At 43.0% G+C, this 20,123-nt stretch overlaps 1 protein-coding gene across 2 annotated transcripts in view; it reads right to left on the minus strand.

Annotated features, from left to right (window-relative positions):
- Nucleotides 1-20,123, minus strand: part of CPS1 (carbamoyl-phosphate synthase 1) — a 92,437-nt gene that overhangs the window by 45,956 nt on the left and 26,358 nt on the right. For both annotated transcript variants that reach the window (XM_054515441.1, XM_036386851.1), the window contains exons 13-21: nt 19,533-19,628; nt 15,538-15,727; nt 14,316-14,473; nt 13,427-13,555; nt 10,837-10,981; nt 10,273-10,483; nt 8,998-9,196; nt 6,766-6,942; nt 1,388-1,506 (exon numbers count right to left, since the gene is read on the minus strand). In XM_054515441.1, coding sequence (XP_054371416.1) covers nt 1,388-1,506; nt 6,766-6,942; nt 8,998-9,196; nt 10,273-10,483; nt 10,837-10,981; nt 13,427-13,555; nt 14,316-14,473; nt 15,538-15,727; nt 19,533-19,628 — 1,424 coding nt within the window. The remainder of the gene's footprint in view (nt 1-1,387; nt 1,507-6,765; nt 6,943-8,997; nt 9,197-10,272; nt 10,484-10,836; nt 10,982-13,426; nt 13,556-14,315; nt 14,474-15,537; nt 15,728-19,532; nt 19,629-20,123) is intronic.

Consider the following 20,123-nt stretch of genomic DNA (forward strand, 5'->3'; position numbering starts at 1 on the left):
TGAATTGCAAGAATCCACTTCCAAGGGACACAACATTGCTCGTGTCTGATAAAAATGCAAGGCTGGATACTGTCCAAGGGCTCTCTGTAGCAGGCTGCCTGTGCACCACGAGGATGAAAAAAGGGTAGGGTGGTACCACCTACTGCTCACTGGTCACACAATCACCTGCCACCCATGGCAGAGAAAGGGAAAGCAAGCTCAGGGATATAGGAGGGTTCAGGAAGATTAGCCTCTGTGGAGGATTTATATACATATATATATATTATTTATCTATATATATACATATATATAAATGTGGATTTATAGCAGCTGAGGATGCAGCCAACCTCTGGGGCTTCATTCCAGAGCATGCCACTTCAACGGTGACAAACTGATTGTGGATATGTTGGTTTTTTCCCCTCAGGAGCTGCACACATGTTTAAAAGGCCAGATAGAAATGCCATGTGACATAGATGTTAGAGGACAAAAACTCCTGCAGCCGAACAACAGATTTCTGCAAATAATCACGTTATTCCTCTTCTTCCACCTCTCTCTCCACATTTATTTTTGTTTGGCTCCAGATGCCGCTTGCTCCGGGTGCAAGGGAAGGCAAGAGCTGCTCAATGAAAAGCAGAGATGTCACAGGTGAAGCGAGGAGCGGCTCAGAGCTCGCTGCCTCCGCTGCGCTCCCAGTGCCATCGTGTGGTGACACCAGTGAGCACAACGGGTACCCGAGGCACAAAAGCCAACAACACTCGGCCAATAACTCAGCAAGGAGGCTCTCCCAGCCTCGTAAAACATGAAGGGAAAGCTCAAGTCAGCAAGAGTCTGAACTGAAATATAGCCCACTTCTTCAATTTACTGCTATCTTTCCTGTTGGATTTTATATGGTCATTTTTCTTGACGGAAGAAGATTTATATTTAAATAGGTCTGGAACCATAAGTGTTTGAAAGAGTGGTACAAAAGCAATACTCTCACATGCTGCATGATCACAGCAAAGCAGAAAAGCTTAAAAATCAATAGTCCAGGCTGGAAATAAAATGCAGTGTATGTGACCCTCAGGTGCAGTAAGTCAGGACAAGTTCAGTGTTGAGTTTGAAAGGTAACTCTGTCCTAGGTACATGAGTTACTCATCACAGGGCCATCCACCTTCCCAGTCTTAGCCTCAGAGATACTGAGGATTTTCCATAACAAACCAAAACTTCCATAATCCAAGGAGCTATTTTACCAAAAAGAGTGTGCTCCAAAATTTCTGCTGACTGAGACAGTGAACTGAGTTTTAAGACACCATCATTTATTCCAAGCACTTGAATAAACTTCTCAGCATGGACTGCATCTGTGCTTACCATAGGTTTCTGAGCAGGATTCCCAGGAGAATTGTTGTGTCCTAGTACAAGGCTTTCTTACCTGTTCTCTTCCTTGAGGATCTTCTCCATGTTGGCAATGCTGCGCATCTTGTACAGGAACCACTTGTCAATGGCTGTGAGCTGGTGAACGACATCCACAGGGACTTCATCCTCCAAGGCCTGCCAAAAACAGGATAGCACCAAACAGCTCCTTTAACACACTGCACAAATACACATCTAGTCTGAAAACAGCTAGCAGAAAGAAGTTATTAGATCAAGCTGTACCAATCAAATGTTCATCTACCTCCCGTCTCCTGCAGCAACAGTAACTGTGCCCCATGAGGAGGGCAGGAAGGCTCCAGCCACTTCTCCCTGTGCTCTGGTTCCAAAAGCTGGCCTCTGTTTCACTGAGAGAGGCAATTTGCTTTTCACAGAGCCAGCAGCCAGGCAAGCTGATGGCACCTAGGCTGGGTGGCCACTGAGAACATGCTCAGCTAACTACAGGGAGCCACATTCAGGCTGCAGTGACCAATCCTCCATCTGCACCTCTTACCACTCAGGTTGCCTAAATCTCAAACCCACTGCCAACATCCTAACTGCAAATGTAAAACAAGAAGCTCTGGATTCTCAGATGTGAGGGAACATTTTGCTTTGGAGCATAGATTTTGATATAGCCTTGAAATACAGGGCTGAATCAAAGTGTGTGGCCTTGCATTACCTCTGAAGCAAGGCAAAGTCAGGTCCTGGGTGATGCTTGCAGCTACAGCACAGCTCTAGCTTCTCTCACTCTGCCTCAAGATACTCAAATTTCCAAGACCAAGACCATTCAAATCTCCCTTCTTTCTTGCTGGGGTTATTGATGGGCTTTTTAAAAATCAATTATTTACAGCTATGAGGTAAAAAAGAACCCCACAGAGATATTACTCACATAAGACAATGGGTTACAAAACATTGTAATATTAAAAAACCCAGCACCTCAGAGAGCCCTCAATATGATGTATTTTCTATCAATGCAATTTCTTGGGTCTCACCAGTAGTGTACAGTTACAACTCTCCTGACAAAGCAACTATAATCAACCATAATGATAATGCCAGCACGGTATCTTTGCTGAGCTAAAGTAATCAGGTTCATTAATTTCTTACCATGTTTAATTGTTTTCTTGTAGGGCAGCATCCCTGGAACAAAGCCAGAGCAATGCCATTGAAAAAAATTCCAGAATTAATCCAGGAAAAAGCTTGTTCCACTGCACCCCAGCATTATTCCTCCAAGTTACAAAACTTGGAGGGCACAATGTTGGCACCATCACCATGGGCTTCAGCAATGGGGAGACCTTTTGTCCACCAAGTGGACAAGGGATGGGTGGCATCTCTCTGCAAAATACTGACACCACCTTCTGCATTTCCTAAAGAACTCCAGCCAGCTCTTGCAATTATCTTCTTGTTCTGAGAGGTAACAACTGCTCACTGGGATTTCCTTTCTGCTCCCAAGCAGTGGGGAAAACCTCTAAACACATGCTTTGCTCCTTTAGAGTACCCAGGCACATACCAAGTCTTCAGTACACTATTGGTATGAGGCAAGTGGTAAGGAGTCCTTCCCATCCTGATTCTTTAGTGCTTGAGGTCACATTGCCACATTAGTGGTATCTGAGCAGATCTTTTTTCCTTTTAGGTCCATCTATTTTTACAAAACACATGCAGACTTGCACATCTTCAGGATCTCCATTTCTCAGTCAATGGTCCCTGAGCCACACATACACACACAGGTAGCATGACCATATATTCTTAAGCTGGTTAGGACACTTTTTTAATAAAGTCCCAGGGATCTTCAAAGGAAATTGAAAAATAATGTATCCCTTCCACTCATTTGTCAGAGGAGGGGCAGAGAAAATTAATCATCTTCATCCCTGATGCATAAATCTGGAGACTGGGAGAGAAGAGTGAGTTTGCAGACATTTCTTGCTCCCTATCACCACACTCCAAGGGCAAATCAGGTTTCCAGGCAACTGTGTAGAATTTGCTCAGGGAGGCCCTGAACTCCAATGGCTTTCCTCTCTTCAAACCAACATGAAGGAGTACAGCCAAAACACACCATGGAAGCAGGAGGGGAGAAACCCAGCAGGACAGTGGGACTTTGGAGCCCTGCTCAACATCCAGAGCATCCCATCCAGCAGGGACTGAGGTTTACAGGACTGCCTTCCCACCAGGAGCCATGGAGCAAGCCTGGCCTCCAGACCAAGCAATGAAGGGCAGCTCAGTTGCCTATGCTTTCTCTCAGGTCAGCAGCTTTGTTGCTTCAGTTCCACCGTGGCTTCTCACCAAAGGAATATTTAGCTGCCTGTGGACAGCAACACGAGTGCAAACTGCACATCTGTAGTGTGGACAGTTTGGAGACCAGGGCCCTGGTGTGAAACAGAGCCTGCACCAACTCCACAGCCTAAGCCTTCTGAGGCCACTTGTACATAAAGTTAAGAGCAGCAGAAAACACCTGACACAACCTGAGCATCCCTGCTCATCAGGCTGTTCCATCCTTGCAGCACTCCCACTCTAGCCAAGGAACAAGTCTCATCTATGTCAGCCTCTCTCCTGTGCCTTCTTTTACATGACAACAGGGAGCCCCATTACAGCAGCAATAGCTCTGAATGGCAGCTGAACTCCCTCTCCTTGCACCTGAACACTTGCTGTTGTCATCATCCAACAGGCAAAGGAGAGAGAAAAAGTAAAAAAAGCAAAAAGCCTTGGAGGGCTGACTAGTGGGGAGGAGAGGAGAAAACATGTAAAATATAACAAAGGTCCATCCTGTTTCAAATGGAGCTGATGGCTAATGGGGACTTACTGTTGGTTTTTAAAGGTCAACGAGCTGGGAAGGGATTTCCATGCAGACAGCCCCAGGTGCCAGAAGCACCTCTTACTTGTACTGCTTGCCTCAGTTATTAATGGGGATGAATTTGTGTTGGGCAGAGGCAACTCTTTATAAAGGCAGGACTAAAGAGTTTTTCTTGCTTTTTCCAACAGATCCCAGTGAAAATACCAGCAGCTGGGAACACCCAGTGTTCAGTGGGACCCAAGCTCACCTTCATCTCCCCAGATGCCCTGGGTTAACAGGAGTCTAATTTTAATCTTTCATAAAATCTCTCTGAACCACTCAGAGACTCAAGAAGTAAGATTTTTCTCTCAGTCACAAGAAAAAGGCTGTAATAAAGACCAAACACAGCTGCTGAAGGATGAAGACATGCACTTCCCAGCTTGAAAAACAAGAGGGAACAGCTGGACAAGCCACACATTTATAAAACACTTTCTGATTTTTCTTCAGGCCATTTATAAGAGGAACAGCAAGTGAAAACCTTTTAACTAACACAGCACAGACTCAGCTCCTCACTCATGTGGAGGTGTAACAAGATGTACCCACACATGAGCACAAAGATCTTAAAGACTCCACTACACAAAGTTGGGGCATAAAAAAGCAATTGGGCATTCCCTGCCAGGAAGGTTTGCAATCTTAAAAAAAAAATAAAAATCAAGCTATCCAGGTAAGCAGGAGCTGTAAAACACAGCTGTGCCCTTCTCTTCATAGAGGATATAGACAGATGGACATGTGACCTGCAGCAAAACCAAAGTGTTAAATTGCACCTACCTTCTAAAGTAACTAACCCCACATTTACCACATTATTTACACAGGCAAACACTGAGAAGATGAAAGTAGAAATAAATTTGTACCCAAGTCCCCTTATAATAACACTCCCTGTTACACAGGCACGTTCAAGGCTGAAGTGATTTGACCAGTGTGACAGGAGAGGGGTCAAAAGAATGCTACAGGAAGCTAAGCTGGTTTAGAAGAACAGGGGATTTCTTGTCTGTGAAATTTAACATACAGTTATGTAATTCTTTTCGTTTCAAACTCATACCAATGCAACCATTGCAAGTAGACAAGACTTGTAATGAGACTGCTCTCACACACTGCAGTTTGCCATTCTTTATCATCCTTGGTTTCAGTTCTCAAAAGGATCTTCATTTATTCCTTTCTAATCTGCAAAACTGACCTATATTGGCACTTACACTGGTATAAATCAGGGCTAAACGATAGCCAATGTTTAGCCGACAAATTCAATCTCATAGAAGAGGAAAGTGATCCAGGTGCCCACCAGCACCCAGATATGAACTAAAGTAACAGGACACCAGAATGCCCCTGATACTGAATGCAGTGAGCACAGGCTCAAATTGTACCACCAAAAGGCAAACACATTGCCTGACCATGGAAGATGCAGAAAGCAAAAGCAAGAATCCTACTCAAAGTGGTCCCAGTGAGCTTGACAGAGGGAAGCAAGGGAATGAAGAATACTCAGCCTCTGTCACCTCAGGAGACCCAATCCTGTAGCTCAAATTCAAGGGATATAGGTATCTTAGGCTGAAAGATGTTGGTGGGAGTGTGTATTCTATTTGCCATCTGTCAGAAGTGGGGCAGCTCTCTTCTGTTCATGGGGCAGTTCTCTTTATCTCTTCCACCACCCATCCTCCCTCCAGGAGATCTCTTCTGTTCATGGCCACTGAGTGTCCCTGCATGGCTGATCAAATTCCATCATCCCACTGGGAGATGCTCCACCCAGGGGAGGAGCCAAGCATTCCTACCTGGATACAATCTGACCCTGGGAACACCACAGCAGCCTTTGCCCACTGCATTCCAAGAGGAGCAGCTTTCTTCTCCACTGCACTCCCAGAGGAGCAGCTTTCTGCTCCCCTGCATTCCCAGAGGAGCAGCTTTCTGCTCCCCTGCACTCCCAGAGGAGCAGCTTTCTGCTCCCCTGCATTCCCAGAGGAGCAGCTTTCTGCTCCCCTGCATTCCCAGAGGAGCAGCTTTCTTCTCCCCTGCATTCCCAGAGGAGCAGCTTTCTTCTCCCCTGCATTCCCAGAGGAGCAGCTTTCTTCTCCCCTGCATTCCCAGAGGAGCAGCTTTCTTCTCCCCTGCATTCCCAGAGGAGCAGCTTTCTTCTCCCCTGCATTCCCAGAGGAGCAGCTTTCTTCTCCCCTGCATTCCCAGAGGGAGATCAGGCCCATCTCCAGCAGGCCTGGAGCTTCAGAGGAAAACTCCCCCCTTGTGCAGGATCCCTGCTCCAGCAGAACCACAGCTGGCACTGCAGGAGGGCTGAGCCACCATGGAATGGGACTGTGCCACCACCCTGACACACAGAGGGTCAGGGCATGTTCTGACTCTGTCAATGGTTTGTTTTCTTTTTTGTACTATTGCATTTGTATTTTTATTTTCCTAATAAAAACTGTTATTCCTATTCCCATATCTTTGCCTGAGAACCCCTTAATTTCAAAATCATAACAATTCAGAGGGAGGAGGTTTACATTTTCCGTTTCAAGGGAGGCTCCTGCCTTCCTTAGCAGACACCTGGCTTTTCAAACCAAGACAGTAGGTCAGGTCTTTCTATCTTTTGTTACCTTGGCTATTGCATATATCCGAGTGCTGGATGGCTCAGAGAGCTCCTTCTGGAGATCCACAGTGGCTGGCCAGGCTTTATTCATAGGCAGCTGTGAAACAAAGCCATCCACTGAGGGGTGGCACATCCTCAGGGCCTTTTGGAAGCTCTCCTCGAACGTGCGGCCGATAGCCATGACCTGAAAGGGAGAGCACATCCACATGAGCCACACTGAGCCAAGCCTGGCTGTGCCCTGAGCAACAGGGTGGGGAGAATTCCAGCCACAAACACAAGGCACACACAGACATGGCAGCCTTGGGACTCCTCCCTAGGATAGCCCTGCTGTCTGAGCCTTGGTAACCCCACTTCTAGATCTGACTCTGCTCATGGTATCAATGGGGAGTTCCAGACAAGTGACTGGTTGGTTTTTTGGTTTTGGTGGACTGCAATTTTGGTTTCCATTTCCCTGTCTGTAACACACAGGAGAATCTGCTCTCCTCTGTAAACTGCTTTAAGGGAAGCACTCTGGTAGAGGGAAACATTATGCAGCAGCATGGGTATAGTAATATAAAAGAATATTTCTGTTTAACAGCCTGTTAGAGATAGAAATTCACAGTGTGAATTTTAAAGTTCAGGAGAAACCTTCTCCTGCTTCCTTTAAATTACATTTAACAGTAACTCTCCCCTGTGAGGGTTCTCTTAAATGATTACTCCTCTTGGCATAGCAGCACTGAAGGGGTTTCCCTCCTTCAGTCTTGACAACATATCTAATAAGAAAACAAGCTTTTCTGTCTAGAAATCTGCGAGGTAACAGAGTTCTTTCTCAAACTTTTACATTTTTATTTCCCAGTGCAGTGACACCTTAACAGCATAAAAGTCTTCTCAAACACAATGCTGAAAAATGTCAAAAGAAAAAATAACATCGCTTTCTCTTTTCTCACAGCTCCAGGCCCACTGCCCAGCACAACAGAGCTCAGAAAAAGCCAGGCCAGACTGTTCAATTAATAAAAATGCAGTAGGTGCTGCAATCTGGCTTCAAGTTCAGGCCTGGGGAGATGACTGCTCCATACTAATAGAGACACAGGGGCAAGAAACTCTGTGCTTCAAAGACTCCATCTCCTACCCACAGGTCCTGCAGATTAACATTCTTGCTCAGTTCCCCCACCAGCTGCAAACTGCATCCCTTGGGCTTCTCCATCCCTGCTTCAGCTCACCTGCCCTGTTAGAGCACTGACTCTCCCTGTATTTCTGTCCTGCCTGGAAAAGGACACAGATTCAGGCTCTTCTGTGACAAATGAACACTGGAAAGACTCAACATCTCCTTCTGCAAATGTGTATGGTCAGGAAGTTCCACAGCTGATGGTGCAACTGTATTTAGGAACTCCAGTTCTACAGAACAGCCCCAAAACCCCTAAGCAGAGAGGGTTAATATCATCTCACTGAAAACAAAAAACCCACCTCATTACCATTAAAAGCCAAACCTGCCAATGGAAGATCAAATTAATTTTTCCAGTTCTGATGAAGGCTTCTTGCTCAATGACAACAATGATATTAAGAACATCTTGCATGTCAAAATAATTTAATAAAACAACTATTTGAAAAGACAACTGAAAAAAGACACAATTATTTTTCTTTGGTAGCTGATATTTAATTAACTTATTAAGTGGGTAATTTAAATGATTTTGTCTCGTTCCCCCTTCTTAAAACATGGTCTGAAAATAGTGCTACTGTCCAGACATCTTAAAATCTGATGTAAGAGACTTCATCTCTAAAAGAAGGCAAAACTTGAGAGCAAGATGACAATTTGTGTTTGGATTTCAAGGCTGAGATCTGGCACACAGTTTTAACACAGAGAACAAATAATTCAGGAAGAACTGAAAGCTGTGGCTCACGGGCACCAATGAAAATCTTAACATACTACTACTTCTGAAATTGTACTGTAATTAACCACCACTACAGAACCTCAAACTAAAAAAAAATAACTCTCAGAGCCCTGGAGTGAGTGTTAGGAATGAAGTCAGCCCCAAAAGACTCATGGTGATCTCTTCCTTTAGGAGTCAAACCATACCATGATATCCAACATCACACAGTCCTAACTAATTACCATTAATTATCGTACTGGGTAAAAATAATTTGAGCTTAATATATATCCTCCAATTCATTAGGTCTTTGAAGATAAACACTCTGAGGGTTTCCAAGTAAGAGAAATGGCTTTCCCAAGTGGTGGAATGGAAGGGGAGAGCGTGGCACTTGCCTCTCCCACACTCTTCATGGAGCTCCCGATGCGGTTGGAAGTGTGCTGGAAACGGTCCAGGTCCCAGCGGGGTATCTTGGTCACAACGTAATCCAGGCTGGGCTCAAAGCAAGCAGAGGTTTTTCCTGTCACCACATTCTTGATTTCTGGCAAGGGAATGCCCAAGGCAATTTTGGCAGCAATGAATGCTAATGGATACCTGTCAGAGAGGTGAAGCAGAGAACAGTAGAGTGGAAAGAACTTTGTGTTTGCAAATCCCAGGAGTGGATCCAGTTAAACAGACGTGAGGTGACCATCCCTCCTCAACACAAGGGAAGGCTCCCGTGCTCAAGCACAGCAGGACCCACCCAGCCTCCTACCTCAACACATTGCAGAGCTACCTCCCTAGATCTGGGACTTGCTTTTTTATCCACCATGCCACCCCTTTCAGTAGCTGTCACATCCACTGTGAGCCCACTCTAACAGATGTTTAGCTGCAAGGCTGTCATCGAGAAAGAAAACAATCAAACGCCCACTGTCCAACAACACTGCTTATCTCCAGCCTGCTATCGGTCTTAAATAACCATAAGAGTTGTTGAGAACTGCAAATTAGAGATTAATTTGTGCCTCTCAACAGCATCTGCAAAGTGCAATTAAGAAGCCAATTTTTAAACAGCCTGCTTTGACCATCCTTATCTTGATTAGTTTATGATTAGCCAACAAAACAAAGGCAGCTAGCAATGCCATTTGCATCAATCTGACAGACAGCTCATTAATAACTCTGCCCTCTGGGTCCCAGAGATGATTTGCAGCCAACATATGGATGCAGTGGATGTGCTTTGCAAGGATTAGGCTCCCACACACATGCCTCCTGGGAGCTTCCCCATTTGTAGTAACAGCATCAGCAGGCTGGAATGACCTGGAGGGCTCACTAACCCCACCCCTCCATCTCCCAGCAGGACCAGTTCTCCAAGGGTCAAACATAATAGATGCTGACAAGAGCTGTTCTTAGAAGCTTCCCATGCTGAAATCTGCACCTTACTGACCTGACTGCTCCAGAGTTCTCTCTAACAGCCAACTTCAGTCTTCCTTGATGAAAATGTGGCTACAACTCCATGTTTTAACTACATGGAAGGCAGATGCTGCAGCTATTTTTCCTGGTAGCTGTCACCTACTTATTTAAATAATATATTGATCCAAATCCCTTCTTCTCTCTTTCTGTTCTGCTCCCCTCAGTTTTTCTGTTTATTTATTTGTTTGTTCTGGAACATTTTGGTTTTTTTTAAATAATCTTACCCTGTTGCCTTGGAGGCCAAAGCTGAACTTCTGGAGAGTCTGGCATTAACTTCAATGATGTAGTACTCCAGGGAAGTTGGATGCAGAGCAAACTGGATGTTACATTCTCCCACAATGCCCAAATGTCGGACAACTTTGATGGCACGATCCCTCAGCATCTGAAACTCCTCATTATTGAGTGTCTGGCTTGGAGCCACCACAACAGAATCTCCTGTTTGTCACAAGGTAGCAGAGAAGGAAAATGAGAAGAAATTGTGGCCACACAAGTCACTGTCTCTACCAACCCACTACCAGTAATGACATTACCAGAGATTACCACTTGTGCATGCACAGCTGATGAAAAGCACAGCTAGTCAGAAGCCCAGAGCTGGAGACAGACTAGGGAATCTTATGCAAAACACAATCACAGGTGTAGGTTTAATCTGTTTCAAATCCTATCTGCTGTATCAGGACCTGAGCAGTATTTTCTAGCCCACTTGATCAATCCCAAAGCTCTGTCAATAACACCAGGCAGAACAGGACTGCATGTAAAAAGTCACTGAGCCAACCCTTGCCCAAGCCTACCTGTGTGGACTCCCATAGCATCAATGTTTTCCATGTTGCAGACAGCAATACAGTTATCAGCAGCATCTCTCACAACTTCATACTCTATCTCCTTCCAGCCAACAACTGACTTTTCCACCAGAATTTGGTTAGTCATTGCAAATGCCTGGGAATGGGTTAGGGAAAATAAACACCAAAAAAAACCACACAACACTCCCCCAAAAGCCTGCACCAAACCCCTTATTAGACTATATTGCACATTTAAGACTTCTCTCCAGACATCCCAGACCAAATGAAAGATGAAAATAAGTTCCTAACATTGAGAACAAGCACTTTCTATTTCTCTCTTTCTTAAAAATTGCTTTACTGTTATTTGAAAGGCACATTTGAAAATATGTATGTGATACAATGGGGAAAAAAGGGCTGGGCGTGTGTGCCTGCAATGGTATATAAATAACAAATAGGAATATAAGAATATTTAAGGCTTCAATCATGCAACAAACACACTTTATGTGGGCAGCCCCAAGGACTTCAATAGGAGAGCACTGCAAAAAGCAAAATGACTGAGTGATGGGAGTGTAGGTGCCAGCAAACAGTATGTAATTAATAGCATTAATAATGCTGCTTGTCATTGGCATACTAACCAGAGGCAAGGGTCATGATTTATTCTTAAACTAATCTTGAAAGTATTCCTCAAGCACATGAGGCAAAAATGAAAAATACACTTTGTTGGTAAATGAGCATGATCTAGTGAATACATGGCTTTAATATTAGCAGATAGAAAACATTAATCAATACTTGCTTAAAACCCTAGAAAGTGATGGGCACATTATCAATCCATCCTTTAGCAAAGCTTCTTGTTATAATGCTGCCCATGAATTGGCTCTTCAGTCTGCTCCCATCTGTCCTTAACTCAAGCTGTTACTTAAACCCTGCCCTTAGCTCAGGTGCCAAATTCACACATAAAAAAAGAAAAAAGGTTATTGGAATGGCACTTCACTCTGGCTTAAGCAGACACTGACCTGGTGGGGATGCAGCAGGAGCACCCAACCACTGCTGCAAACCAGCCCTGGATGCTCCTGTATCCTTCTCCCACTCAATGAGCAGACTCAGGAGACACAACCTCAAGGCCCAGGTTAGCTGAACTAGCTGTGCTATCAAACACCCAGTGTTCAGTTATCTGAGTTATAAACAGTTCATTCCAGTGCCTGAAAGTCCAGTTCACTGAATTACTACAAATCATAACTGCTAGGCTGGAATGAGCATCCAAATTCGAGTTAATTCAACAAGACCCAAATTGCTTTTCACTGTAAATTTTGAAATATCAATACTGAACTGGGAGGTGGTGTAAACTCTCTGAGGGACAGGAGGCCTTGCAGAGAGATCCAGATCAATTTTAGCATTAAGCCATGATTAATGGGATGACATTTAACAAGTAGAAATGCCAGACTTCAAACTTAGAATGAAGCACCACCTGGCAGAAGTAGTAACTGGGAACAGCCCTGCAGGCAGGAACCTGAGGGTGCTGGTAGGCAGCAGGCTTACTTAAAAAAAAAAAAAAAAAAAACAACCACAATGTGGTGATCAAAATCAGGTTTTCCTGCTGAAAAAGGTTTTGATATAAATCTGTCAGACAGCTGCACTCCCAGTGTTTATGGGTGAACTTCTGCTTCCTCTAAACACAGCCCATGAGTGAGCCTGAGCAAGTGACATATTTCCAGCCTCACCATGGATCTGCAAGGTGGAATTCCTGCCCCTCCAGTCCTGCCCCCTGAGCCCCCCAGAGCTGACCCTACCCAAGCAGTGTTTGTTCAGCACTTAGCACACCAGACCCAGGATCTGTTTGCATGACAGCAGATGTGGGGAACACAAACAAGTCATTTGCACATACAGCTCTTAGTGACACCTGCAGTATTTCTTTCTAGAGATCAGTGAAAGATTAAGAGGCTCAGCAAACCAGGGAAAGACAAACCCAAGAATTCTGGAGACCCTTAGAGATAGTTCTAATTCATGAAATTCTGCATTTTTGACAAGGAAAAAAAGCTTTTGATTTGTTTTCCCCAATTATCTGTTAACTTTTCACAGCAATGTTTAAACAATCCCGGATTGTCTAGAGAAAAAGACCTGTCTTCCTAGCCAGAGACAGCTGGTTGTTGTCAAATTATGAAGTGTCATCCTGCTAAATGAGCTTTTGACCTAGGAGAATTACCATCTTCTGACAAAAACACAGAAGAGGCCCAAGCCTTCCAGCTTTCTGTCCCTAAGACCACATTATCACACAGCACTTCAAATCCTTCCACTTCCTTGACACAGTTCATAATAATTTACTCTTGGAAGTAGGTGAATATAGACCAAGGTATTTCCTTTAAGACCAAAACTGCTGAAAAACTTGCTCAAATTATGTCTTGTCTTGAATTTAAAAGATCTGTCATTGAGCTATTTTCATTACCTGTCAGCAGGAATGATGAAAAGAGGGCAGTTCCTACAGGGCAACATTTTACAGATAAGATGAAATGTAAGGTATGTACAATCCCAGTGTCTATGACATTAGAATAATATTTAAGAAAATCAGATCTTCAGATATTCCCCAAGTTTGCAGTTCCAGACATACCTTTGTACCAAGGTCCAGCAAACTTTCCTTATCAGGACAAATTCCAGACCCCAGCCCACCAAGGGCATAGGCAGAACGTATCATGACAGGGTAGCAAATCTTTTCAGCTGCCTTCAGAGCATCTTCAACCTTACAGGAGAGGGGAATGCATTTCAGAAAGAGATAGCAATTCAGATAAATAAAGCCTTCAACTCTGGTTACAAGGTTAACTGGAAATCCCATCAGTAAGACACTAAACTGTCTGAAGATAAAATTAAAATAATAGAAGTTCACTTTATAATATTCCCTTTTTCTGCCAAATAGCAGAAAACTGGAACATGCACTCAAGGAGGTGATTTCTGCCCTTAGCTGTATGTGGACTTCCTTGCTGACCTGCATGGACAATGTCCTTACATCATCTGTCTACAGAGACTCCAGCATGAAATAACCCCTCCTAAAGGCATCCAAGTTTAAAACCTGTTTGGTTTCCTCCAAACTTGAACAGACCTTTCCACCAAACTGAATTTTATGTTTTCATACTCCCATCCTCAAGAAAGATTTCAATCATGCTGATTTTGGGGATGTCCAATCCTAATTCTAAATGTCTTGTATATGATTTAAGAAAAGTACCCCTGACATGCCACATACTTTAGTGCTGCAGCACAGGAGTCACCCCAATATAATTTACTTTTCATGCCAATTGGTAAATTAGGTTAGGTTTTTGCAGTGCTTAACTGCATTTTCACTCATTTTAAATCATGGTGACCCAGCATTAATCACCAAGGAGTGCTGTACACACTCCAGCATCCACAGTTGCATTCAGCTTTCACTCTACAAAATAATAAATATTTTTACTAAGTCAAATGGGCAGCAATAATAGCAATCACATCTTCAAATTTATCTGATTTACCGATTCCACTGCAAGGCTGGGAGCAATCTTTTCATTTAGCTCAGTTAGTTTGTCAGAAAAAAGCTTTCTATCCTCTGTAGCCATGATGGATTCTACTGAGGTACCAAGGACCTTCACACCATACTGCTGCAGTACCCCTTGCTTGAAGAGTTCCACTCCTGCAGAGGAAACCAAGACACAGCTCTGAGGATTGAGAGTAAAGGAAGAATCATAGAATTACAGGAGGACAGAATGGTTTGGGTTGGAAGGAACCATAAAGTTCATCTCATTCCACCCCCTGCCATGGGCAGGGACAGCTTCCACTACCCCAGGTTGCTCCAGGCCCCATCCAGCCTGGCTTTGGACACTTCCTGGGATCCAAGGGCAGCCACAGCTTCCATGGGCACCCTGTGCCAGGGCCTCACCACCCTCACTGAGAAGAATTTAGAAAATTTAGAACAAAATAGTATTCAAAAGATATCTGATTAGCTGACAACTTGTCTGGCCTCATCCACAGGTAATTTTATTATTTTTGTCAGAACTCAAAACCATAACATGAAATTTTCCATCCTCAAATCCATGAAACCTGGGATAATACTACAGTTACCAGTTAGCCACCACCTGCAACACAGAGCAAAGCAGCACAGATGAATATTGGAGCAAGAAGTTATATGAAGGTAACATTTCCTTTTGATCTCTGCCTCAAGGTGGTCAAAACATCCCAAATCCAACTATGATAACTAAGATTCAAGATGAAAAGCAGGACATATGAATGACTTTCAAGTACCAAACCCAGCAATTAAATGTTAAGTTCACAGCTTAGGAATGACTGACACCCCCATGGTTGGAATCTCTGCCTCTGTCCCTCAGTAGCCTGGCCAATGTGTGAGGTTTGGATGCCTGCAGAAATAAAACCTGCAGAACATGTGGTAGAGTCATAGAATCATCCAGGTTGGAAAAGACCTCTAAGATCAACAAGTCCAATGTTAACCTAGCAGCACTATGTACACCATTAAATCATGTCCCCAAGTGCCACAACCACACATCTTTTGAGCACTTCCAGACTGATTCAATGCCTGACCATCCTTTCAGTAAAGAAATTTCTCCATATATCAATCTAAACCTCCCCTGGTGCAACTGGAGGTCATTTCCTCTGGTCCTGTCCCTTATTAGTGTACTTCTAATGTGGTAAAAACCATGATTTAGCCTTCATGGAGTGCCAAGGCACCTGTACCACACTCACCACAGTTGAGAGCAGTCTGGCCACCCATGCCCAGGATCAATCCATCAGGATGCTCTGCCTTGATGACCTCAATGACAAACTGAGGAGTGATGGGGAGGAAGTAGACAGCATCAGCCTGCTTTAAGCCAGTCTCATTGGTCTGCACTGAAGCAATATTGGGATTCATGAGGACAATTTTCACATTTTCTTCCTGAAAAATTAAAATCTGTGTTAAAAATAAGCACATGTGGGGAAAAAAGTTAACAGCAGCAGCAGCACCAGCAAGAAGAGATGGGATTCATCAACAAGCAGTTTACCAACAGCAGAATTTTAAAAATTATGTATTGTCCTATAAGAGACTTCTGGTCTGAAGGCTGAGCCAATGCCAATTCTTTACTTTTGTGCCTGTGAATCTTGAGGGAATGGAGATTCCCACAACTCAGAAATTTGATTGAAACTGTTTAACACATTTAGGAGTTAATAGGAGAGACAGCTACAAACTGCAGCATACTCACTCATGTCTGTCTGCCTTTGGAAGTCAGATTAAAGGTGACAAAGCAAAAAATTTAATCAAAAGCTAATATTTTCTTGCCAAGCAGTAGGTCTTGGAAGTTCTCAGATTTTTGTACCAACTAGTAATAGTAACAAAACCACATTTTTTTGACTTTCCATAGAAATACCTTATTGTCCTGGTATTATCAGTTTAAAAATATCATCCCATAACTTTTTGCATTTGATACTGTACATATTAAAAGACAAACTGCCTTTCTATGCACGATGAAGGTTAGCCAAAATTTTACACTGCTCTCTGTCACAGATGAGAAACTGAGATAGAGTAATAATAGATAATGAAGTTTATCTGTTTCCTGGTCTAACAGTCTTGCTACTCTTTAGCTACAGACAGAAATGCACTAAGTTTGCTCATTAATAGAAAATTCTGAGTCAGAGCTGGGCAGATCAATCCCCCTCATTCTTGAAATATCAGCACCTAATGAGGAAACCAAGTTTTGCTAAAGATGAGTGTGGCCAAGCTTAAAAAACCCACATCAACCACATGTAGTAGACCTGCAGATAGAGAAAATTGTTCTATTGCTTTGTTGCAAAGACAGACTGTAAAGGGGAAAGGGTGTAGCCTCATTTTTACAGGAGCTCATTCTAATCTCCATCAACTTCATGTAAGGCTGGAAAACTACAAACAAACATAATTTTCAAAAAATGCTAGTTATAGATGCAAATTACAAATCAAAATGTAATTCTGAATATATATATGGAAGTTGTTAAAAGGTTAAAAAACTGCAATTCCCATTGAAAAGAGGAAGAGTAACAATATTTTAAAAATATTATAAAGAAACAAACTGGAAAAAAATGCTATGGAAGTGTTGCTAGGATCAGTAGACAAAGTGCTATTTTCCCTCAGCTCACAATAGGCATGAGAATGCCACAGGATTTTCTGTGTTTGTTTAAAATTTGTGATTGTTTGTCTCACTGCTTTGGGGGTACAAAAATATAACTCACCTGGAGCAGCAGGATTCTCACTCAGAGCTCTCAGGGTTCGGGTGTTGGATAACATTTCCTCTCCTTTCTTTGATAACTTAAAATACTGCCTTAAAGATTGGCTGTAAATTTCTGCTGGCTTTTTTTCCCTGTGACAAGTTGGATTTTTTTTTCACTGAAGCACACTTTCCTTGGAAATGTGCGGAACAGGGGAGGGAAAGAACATATAAAATCTGTATGGAAAATATTTTGGATTTAGACAAATGATGCTTAACTGCGTAGTTTTCATGGTGATGGTGAGGGAAAAGATCAAAATATTCTTCTAATAAACCAAATTATTCTTCTAATAAATTCTATACTAATAAATGTATTCAGAAATTCATGGCTACAGTTCTGTTGAAACAAATGGGAAAAGTTTATCACTTTTCAACAAGCTGGACTATCTGCACATCCCTTATCTGGGACAAGGTATCTTAAAGATCAACTAGCAGTGATGATGAAGAGAATTAATGAGAGAATTAATGTCTCTCCCTGTGCTGAGAGACAAATTTCATTGATAGCACATCATTCTGGCCCAATTGCTTGGGATGTTGGATTTTAATCCACATGCTGTTTCCTCTTGCAACCCTTTCCTTCAACTTCTGCCTTTTTTAGTTTTTTGTAAACATACAGAACTCTGTGTCACGGCCACCCACCCTGATGGAGACATTTGTTACAACTTAATTAAAAGCAATGGATTATTAATACTCCAGGAAGGCTCCATTTCTCTTTTTGTGTAATATCCACCTGTATTCAGCTGAGTTGGGATAATCCCCACAGAAAGTTTTCCAGAAGATTTTCCAGGTGACCACAAGCCAGTCTGTTGTCCACAGATGCTTCCAGGCCTTGCTCTTCAGGGGAAGTTCTTGCCTTTGATGAATATTTTTTCAGATACACATTTACTGACTGTGGAAGTCCCATCTCCTCAAGACTTTTTAGTCTTTAAAAGAAGCACCCATTTAACTGTCCAGAACTAAATATCAGTATCAGCACCTTCTTATAATGAATGAGCATCCAAGAGCCAAGCCAGAGCAGCAGACACAGCAGAATGAATCAGAACATCAGCGCTGAGAATCAGTGCTGATTCATAACAAAAAAAATCAAACAAAATGAAGAAGTCTAAGGGAAAAGAAATTTCATCCTGTTAATTGGATGTTCTCTCCCAGCCATGTTCTGCAGCTTTCCCTGGCAGGACTAACCAGCCACTCCTCTCTCCTATGCAGCCCTGAATGCCTCTGCCAGAGGCAAGGTCAGGAAGGGCAAGCTCTGGCCTCTGGATCAGCCCACAGATCACAGCAGCTCTTGGGTGGCCATGTGAAGGGGAAGTCAAGCTGGGGAGGTTTATCACTAAAAAACCTACTTTCTTCCACAACCCCAACTGAGTTGAAAGGCCAAAGAGGGAAAAAAAAACCCAAAAAAACAAAAAAACCCAAAACAACACCAAAAACAACAACAACAAAAAAAAAAACCAACAACCCAAACATTAAAATAAAATCTCTTTTCCAAATGGGTCATATTGACACTCCCCAACTCTGGGATCCTCCACTCCTGGCCTGTAATTGTCTCTTGATGATGTGGTCAGTTTGAACCAGTAGCCAGCAATAGCAATACAGTACACAAACAACACACATGCAATACAAGAGGTGTTGCAACATGGGGATAAACCAGAGCAGCCCAGATTATATTTGACATTACTAAAACTGATTTTTTTGTTCCTTCATTCCAGGGCCAGCACAGGAATAGAATGTTTGTGGCATCAGGACAGCCTCAGAACTGCTCACAACCATCACATCTCATCTGAAGGCAGCTGCTACTTCTGCTGTGACTCTGTCAGGGCTCCCTCTTCACGAGGTTAGACATGAACTCAGGACCCAGGTAACTCTTACATTACCAGTAATAACCCCATCACAGGACATTCTACCCTTCTACACCTTCTCCTAGCATGAGCTTTTCCCCCAGTAACCTTTCTAGGACCTGTTCTGGAAGCAAAACTTGGCATAAATGACCTTTAAAAAATTCATCCCATTTAAAAGAAATACTGTTTAGAAAACCTGCCTTGATGAGGGGTTCTTTTGTATGGCAGCAGCCAACTGTTCAGCTGTTGTTGGTTGTCTGCCCTGCAGTGTGTTGACAGACCACAAAAGTTCCAGGTTTTCAGCTCAGGTACATCTGACCATATTCCTCCTCCTCCATTTCCATTCAGTTTGACAAGCCTGGAGCAACCAGGCACACATCACATATAACAAACTGCTTTAAGACTGTGCTGGAAACCCCAAGAGCATCTCTTTTTGGAAGAAAATTCTGAGTGGTTAGCTCACATCACTAACCAGCAAGTTCACCAACAAAAATTGCTTATTTTTCCTACAGTCATTTATCCTCACTAGCTTCAGATCCACAGTTGGAGGAATCAGCTTGGCTGTGAGAAGGGAAAGATGAGGTTATAAACATACAGAACCCTGTGTATTTTCACAGTATCTCCTCACCTTCAAGGCTTTCACAGCCTGTGATCCAGAGTAATCAAATTCCCCTGCCTGGCCAATTGACAGACCCCCGGATCCTAGAATGAGAACTTTGGAGACCTGCAAGTGGCAAATGGCATGAAAACAATCAGTCCCAGTGTGGTGGATGTTGAAATGAACAGACACTGTGCAGCACTGAACAGTCTTAAACTACAGAACATACATTTTCAAAAGAAAAGAAGTTGCTTTCAAAATCACCCCAGTTTTACTTTTTGGAGTATTTCTACTGGAATTCGCCCATAAATCTCCATTTGGAGAAACGTGTGACTCATGGATAGAGCATACAATAAACATTTTACTTGTATCATGTGCTTATAGACAACAATGCCTCACTTTGGCTACCCACAAAATCCTGCTGCCTCTAAGACAGCAAAAACTGTATGAAATTCGGCTCACGTTAGGAATTTCAGACTTATTTGCTAAGCAACCAAGCACCAACATTATACTGCTGGCATGAAATCTCATGGCCAGATTATCCCAGGGCACCTCATTATACTGCTATGAGAGCACCTCTCTCACGAGAACTGCAAAGAAAATACATGAAACATCAGAACT

Source organism: Molothrus ater, chromosome 7 (assembly GCF_012460135.2).
Source record: "Molothrus ater isolate BHLD 08-10-18 breed brown headed cowbird chromosome 7, BPBGC_Mater_1.1, whole genome shotgun sequence".
Classification (NCBI taxonomy): Eukaryota; Metazoa; Chordata; class Aves; order Passeriformes; family Icteridae; genus Molothrus; species Molothrus ater.